This window comes from Bison bison, unplaced genomic scaffold (genome assembly GCF_000754665.1).
Source record: "Bison bison bison isolate TAMUID 2011002044 unplaced genomic scaffold, Bison_UMD1.0 scf7180017864254, whole genome shotgun sequence".
Classification (NCBI taxonomy): domain Eukaryota; kingdom Metazoa; phylum Chordata; class Mammalia; order Artiodactyla; family Bovidae; genus Bison; species Bison bison.
The window spans coordinates 7,060,137-7,067,333 of NW_011494826.1; the positions used below are offsets into that span (position 1 = coordinate 7,060,137).

A 7,197-nucleotide genomic window follows, 5' to 3' on the forward strand; every position below is an offset into this window, starting at 1 on the left:
TTTTGCCAAACATCAAAATGAATCCATCACAGGTATACATGTGCTCCCCATCCTGAACCCTCCTCCCTCCTCCCTCCCCATACCATCCCTCCAGGTCGTCCCAGTGCACCAGCCCCAAGCATCCAGTATCATGCATTGAACCTGGACTGGCATCTCGTTTCATACATGATATTTTACATGTTTCAATGCCATTCTCCCAAATCTTCCCACCCTCTCCCTCTCCCACAGAGTCCATAAGACTGTTCCATACATCAGCGTCACTTCTGCTGTCTCATACACAGGGTTATTGTTATCATCTTTCTAAATTCCATATATATGCGTTAGTATACTGTATTGGTGTTTTTCCTTCTGGCTTACTTCACTCTGTATAATAGGCTCCAGTTTCATCCACCTCATTAGAACTGATTCAAATGTATTCTTTTTAATGGCTGAGTAATACTCCATTGTGTATATGTACCACAGCTTTCTTATCCATTCATCTGCTGATGGACATCTAGGTTGCTTCCATGTCCTGGCTATTATAAACAGTGCTGCGATGAACATTGGGGTACACGTGTCTCTTTCCCTTCTGGTTTCTTCAGTGTGTATGCCCAGCAGTGGGATTGCTGGATCATAAGGCAGTTCTATTTCCAGTTTTTTAAGGAATCTCCACACTGTTCTCCATAGTGGCTGTACTAGTTTGCATTCCCACCAACAGTGTAAGAGGGTTCCCTTTCCTCCACACCCTCTCCAACATTTATTATTTGTAGACTTTTGGATCGCAGCCATTCTGACTGGTGTGAAATGGTGGTCATAACTTTCTTTCCAAGGAGTAAGCGTCTTTTAATTTCATGGCTGCAGTTACCATCTGCCGTGATTTTGGAGCCCAAAAAAATAAAGTCTGACACTGTTTCCACTGTTTGCCCAACTATTTCCTAAAAGTGATGGGACCAGATGCCATGATCTTAGATTTCTGAATGTTGAGTTTTAAGCCAACTTTTTCACTTTCCTCTTTCACTTTCATCAAGAGGCTTTTTAGTTCCTCTTCACTTTCTGCCTTAAGGGTGGTGTCATCTGCATATCTGAGGTTATTGATATTTCTCCCGGCAGTCTTGATGCCAGCTTGTGCTTCATCCAGCCCAGCATTTCTCATGATGTACTCTGCATATAAGTTAAATAAGCAGGGTGACAATATACAGCCTTGACGTACTCCTTTTCCTATTTGGAACCAGTCTGTTGTTCCATGTTCAGTTCTAACTGTTGCTTCCTGACCTGCATATAAATTTCCCAAGAGGCAGGTCAGGTGGTCTGCTATTCCCATCTCTTTCAGAATTTTCCACAGTTTATTGTGATCCTCACAGTCAAAGGCTTTGTCATAGTCAATAAAGCAGAAATAGATGTTTTTCTGGAACTCTCCTACTTTTTCCATGATCCAGTGGATGTTGGCAATTTGGTCTCTGGTTCCTCTGCCTTTTCTAAAACCAGCTTGCACATCAGGAAGTTCACGGTTCACGTATTACTGAAGCCTGGCTTGGAGAATTTTGAGCATTACTTTACTAGCATGTGAGATGAGTGCAACTGTGCGGTAGTTTGAGTGTTCTTTGGCATTGCCTTTCTTTGGGATTGGAAGGAAAATTGACCTTTTCCAGTCCTGTGGCCACTGCTAAGTTTTCCAAATTTGCTGGCATAGTGAGTGCAGCACTTTCACAGCATCATCTTTCAGGATTTGAAATAGCTCGACTGGAATTCCATCACCTCCACTATTTCAATTCTTTTAAGGGACACTGAATCTCCGGATTGAAAAGACATGCTTTGTCCAAGGGAATATTTATACAAGAGTCAATGCAAAGCCACATTAAGTAAATAAGTTTATGACAAAAGAACTGATATCAAGCTTTGAACCCACCATTAAGCTGTAGAATTAAGACTGAAACAATCATAAAAGGTACAGTCACAAAACAAACATTAAATATATAAGTATCTTATAAACAAATGCTATAATTTAAAAAAGTGGATAGGAAATGAAAAGAGAAAGTAGGAAAAATTTTAAATAGACTTCCTCTTATTGTACAACATGCGGCCAAATAGTTAATAAGTTTGCATTGGAAGAAATCACATAATGAAGGCAAATATATTTAAAGGCCAACATGAGGAAATTAATAATCAACTAAAACTTAAATACATTTTACTTATTTTCTTACTATTTATCACATGCAATTAACATTTTTGAGCAATTACTTTATGCTAGAACTTTAAGCATCTATTGTGAATATCTCATTTAATTCTCAAAACCTTATTATCATTCCCATTTTAAAAACAAGGAAAGTGAGGCACTGAGGTTAAGTAACTTATCTAAAGCCACAAAGCTCAAAGTAGTAACATATAGATGTGAATCTTAAGAAATGTGGCCCTATAGCCCAGGATCTTAACCTATACTCTAAACATAAAGCAGAAGTGTCTTATAACTTAAACACAAAGTTTTTAAACACAAAACGCCTTTGTGTTTAAGTTATAAGACACTTCTGCTTTATGTTTAGAGTAGAGGTATGTATGTGTACATACATACATAGAACATCTCCTCTACAACTCTGTAAAACCCCTCTAGCTTCTACTCTGTTTTCCTCTTCCCATCTATGCTTATTCAAAGGGGATACTGTCACCGTCCTTAGTCATCCACGACTTATTTACAGTCTAGTAGTACAATGGAAGTGCTTTTACTAAGGATATCAAATCCATTTTTTCAATCCTTATTCTCCCTGATCGCTCTAAAGCATGTCACTGGTGATTTTTACCACCACTGCTGAACTCTCTACCCTTCCTAAGCATCTGTGATTCCACTGTTTCCTGGTGTTTTCTCTCTCAGTATCCTCTGTGGTGGCTTTCCTTGACCTTTAAATATTGATGCTTCTCAAGGTTCATTCCTGAGCTTTCTTACCTCTCCACACATCCTCTCTGGGCTAACACACATCCCCTGTATGTACTGATGACAGTTGATTACTTTTCGAAACTACTCCCAATGCAAGCTATTTTCAACTCCATAGAAATATATATTCAACTGTGAAATGATTATAACCACTTAAAAGTTCCAAAGTATGCCTAAAACAACTCCCTAAAAATTTTCAAAACCCTCTGCTCTCTCTTCTTCTGCAATGTATTCATGAATAACCATTTTCACCATAATTTACCCAGTTACTCCAGAACAAAAACAAACATTCATTCTAGACTCTTCTTTAGCACCATATCTAATCAGTCAGCAAGTCCTCTAACTCCTCTATCTCTATCCCACACCTATGCTTGTATTCCTGCATTTATCTTCTCCCTTTCTCTGAGGTGGTCTTTATTAGATGTGAATATTCACCTATATCCAGGATCTTGAAATCTACTAAAAGGTCTGACCAAGACTCAATTTTTATGACATGAAAAGAGAGTAATTAAACTCACCTAGTCTTTTCCTGATACAGGGGATCTACAAGGGCACTGAGTCCCTGAAGATAAGAATAGAACCACTCCCTGAGAAAGCCAGAACAAGATTTAATTGAAAGCCAAAGGTTCCAAGAAAAAGGAAAAAAATGTAAAGTTTCAAAATGTTCATTCTATTTCAAAACATTATCTTTAACAATTCCCAACTTCCTTCTCAGCCTGCCTTCGCAGCTATCAAGGGGAGTCTGACTAATCTCTAGAGTTCAAAGCTGTCCCAAGCAATAAAATGACTATTCTTGCACCCATAAACCACCAACCACAGCCTTAGCCAAAAGAGAAAAACCTGAACCAATTAATTTTAAAAAGGAGTAATTTCAAACAGTTAGTAACTAACTTCAGCTGGAGGTTCTTCCCTGCTAGGAGATTTTCTTAAACCTCTAAGAACTCTTTAAAGATATATTAAGATATACACTTGCAAGAAAGTTCCTTGCAAGAGAATTATCTGACTTTGGATACAAAGTCAAACAGTTATCACACTTATTCTGAGGAGCCCTGAACACATCCTTTACTCTGAACCAGTGCTGGCACCACATGGAGACTAACAAGCATACTACATTGTAAAATGCCACAGATTTGTAAAACATTGTCAACAGATACTTGGAAATATGGACACACATAATGTCATCACAAATGCTATGACAAAAAAATTTAGATGTTAGGAGAAAGTCTATGAGGGAGAATAATTTAGACTAGGAATTCAAATTAGCCTTAAATGAGGAAATGATATTTAAATGGAAAACTGAAGGAGGAATTAAACAAAGGAAGAAGTTTGAGGGTAAGGGCTTAGGGGTTTTATGACAACCCAGACGGAAGAGAACATTTGGTATGCTTTAATGAGAGGATGAGGAAAATATCATGAGATAAGGCTACAGAGATAGACAGACATAGGCCTTTGAAGGAATCTAGATTATGTTTTAAGTGCAAAGAGAAAGATATCCAAAATGTTTTTAAAGCAGTGAACAATATAACCTGATTTACCCTTAGAGGTTACCTTGGAACTGTGTAGAAAAAATAGATTAGAAGGCTACAAGGGAATACAGAAACATCAATTAGGAGAATACTGACAGTAATCAAAAGAGAAGTCATGGTTTCAACCAGGGTGGTCTTTAAGAAAAAATGGAAGCCATTAAAGGTTTTAAAGCAGAAACATGTTAGGAGTATGTGTGCTTAAAAAAAAAAAGTTTTAGTTGCTCAGTTGACTCTTTCCAATCCCATGGACTGTAGCCCACCAAGTTTCTCATTCATGGGATTTTTCAGGCAAGAATACTGGAGTGGGTTGCCATTTCCTTCTCCAACCTGGGGATCAAACCCTGGTCTCTCACGCTGCAGGCAGACTTCACTGTCTGGCCCACCAAGGAAGCCCTAAGAATGGTTAAGTCCACTATCTAATATTGAACACCAGATACCATGTCATCTTATCTCACACAGTAACACTTAAAAACTTGTCACCTTCTGCAATATGCCATAGTACACATGATATAATATTGAATATAATAAAATGAGAAATAGCAGCTTCATGGATTTTTTCAAGTTTTAGTCAGTCATAGCAATGATTTTATCATTCAAAGCATTTACTTTAAAAAAGTAATATCTCATATACACACAAGAAAAAGATTCCCAGATGCTTTGAATGGTGCTACCTTCAATCATAAAAACATTCCATGTTATCCAGAAATCACCTGACCTTGCTTTCAGTATTTACATTCACAACAAAGCAAGGTACAACTTAGCCATGTGCCAAATGACTTTAAAGTTATATAAATCATCTTATTTATTATAAGCAATTCATTTTTGTCAAACCTCAGATGACTCGGATACCTGTTTGAACTAAATAGGTAATTTGATTAGTATGGATACATGAAATAACTTCTGAAGGCATTCCAGAACTTTTAAATGTGACTAAGTGTTACTGGGGTATAAGATTGGAATAGATTATAATTTATTGCTCTAGCAGAAGTCTTGCTTGGTGAACTTCTAATCACTGCTCTCAAATAGGCTCATAAGCAAAACTACGCTTACCTTCTTTAAAGCATCCTGTATCACACCAGACTTTTCCTTTAGCAAGTCTACAACACAAAGGGCCTCTTCTTCAGAAAACATCATAGTCTTCAAGGACAGAAGAAAATCTTTAAATTTTACTTCAGCATTTTCTTAAAAGAGGGAAAAAAAGAAATTAACATTTAGAAGATACATGATAAGACAGCAAAGGTAAAGCACCAAGAATTCTTGACCCAGAAAGTCAATAACCAAGAGAAAATAGACTTACATTTCAGGTCAAACAACAATAAATGCTCTAGTTAAGAGAGGGGGAAAAAGTGCTTATCATCTTTAATATTGAATAATTAACTAAAAATTTGCTCAAACTGCAGAATATGTTTTTTAATTGAAGTATATAGTTAATTTACAACGTTATGCTAATTTCTGCCATACAGCAAAGTGATTCAGTTATACATACAGATTCTTTTCTAGATTCTCTTCCATTATGGTTTATCATGGGACACTGAACATAGTTTCCTGAACAGTAGGACCTTGTTGTTTGCCACATATATTATGTATACGAGCTCCCCAAGTGCAGTGGTAAAGAATCCACCTGCCAATGCAGGAGACAAAAGGGACTCAGGTTTGATCACTGAGTCAAGAAGATCCCCTGGAGGAGGAAATGGCAACCTGTTCCAGTATTCTTGCATGGAAAATTCCACAGAGGAGCCTGGCAGGCTATGGGCTTGCAAAGAGTCAGATGTGACTGAGAGCACACGCACACACAGAGACATATATAATACATAGGGGTTTACATCCAAACTGCAGAGTATTAAAGTGCCAAGGGAAAAAAAAGTATTCAAATGTCTAGTATGCTAGTATCTATACTAAATATGTTCACAAATATTCTTATTTAACTGTAATACTCACAACATATGAGCCAAATTTTACAGACAAAAAAATGAGACAAAAATCAACTATATAAAAGTAATCCTGACATTTTAAAAATCCATGCACCAAATACCTCACTTCAGTTCCCCTAGAGCTCTTATATTAGACAACACCTGTGTTTCCATAAAAGCAACAGCCACCTGTTAGACCCAAAGGAGCCCAGAGCTTCTAATATTTCAGCTATATCATAAGTTTAAAAAGGCAGTTGTGGGCACATATGGGAACAAGGGGTATATGGGAACTCTGTACTTTCCACTCAATTTTGCTATTGCCGGGGTCCAGCCCTGGTGGATCCAGGGAATTCAAAGCGGGGACGGCGTCGGAGAGGATCAGGAAACAACTGCTTAATCATACTTTAATTAAGGATATAAAGACGAATAGAATAAGGATAGCTCAGTGAGGAAATTCAGTGGAGAAAAGAGGCTGAATAATTCAGCCAGAGGTAAGAGAAAGAACGACCTGGTGAGACCAAGTTTCGGTGAACAAGGCCCGCACTTTATTTTCCAAAGTAGTTTTTATACCTTAAGTTATCCATAGAGGATAATGGGGGAAGGGGTAGAGTCATGTAGCAAGCTAGGCTTTCTTCCTGCAGACTTATCATATGCAAAAGCTTAGGTGATTTGCATCATCTTCTGGCCCGGAGGCCTGTTAACATTTTAAGACCCTTTCTTCAGAAAACTTATTTTTCTCTAAAGGTGGTAAGTCGAGCGCCACCCTCCAAAAGCATTAGATAAAGTTGCATTCCTACAGAGCAAAGGTGTGGTGGGCTATAACAAGAAAAAGAATTAACTCAAGGGTCCCAGGTTACAA

General features: G+C 37.7%; 1 protein-coding gene across 5 annotated transcripts in view; it reads right to left on the reverse strand.

The window, feature by feature from the left end:
* The window catches only part of KTN1 (kinectin 1 (kinesin receptor)), a 112,318-nt gene that overhangs the window by 69,710 nt on the left and 35,411 nt on the right, over positions 1-7,197 (reverse strand). For all 5 annotated transcript variants that reach the window (XM_010847702.1, XM_010847705.1, XM_010847704.1 and 2 more), the window contains exon 5: positions 5,479-5,609. In XM_010847702.1, the coding sequence (XP_010846004.1) occupies positions 5,479-5,609 (131 nt within the window). The remainder of the gene's footprint in view (positions 1-5,478; positions 5,610-7,197) is intronic.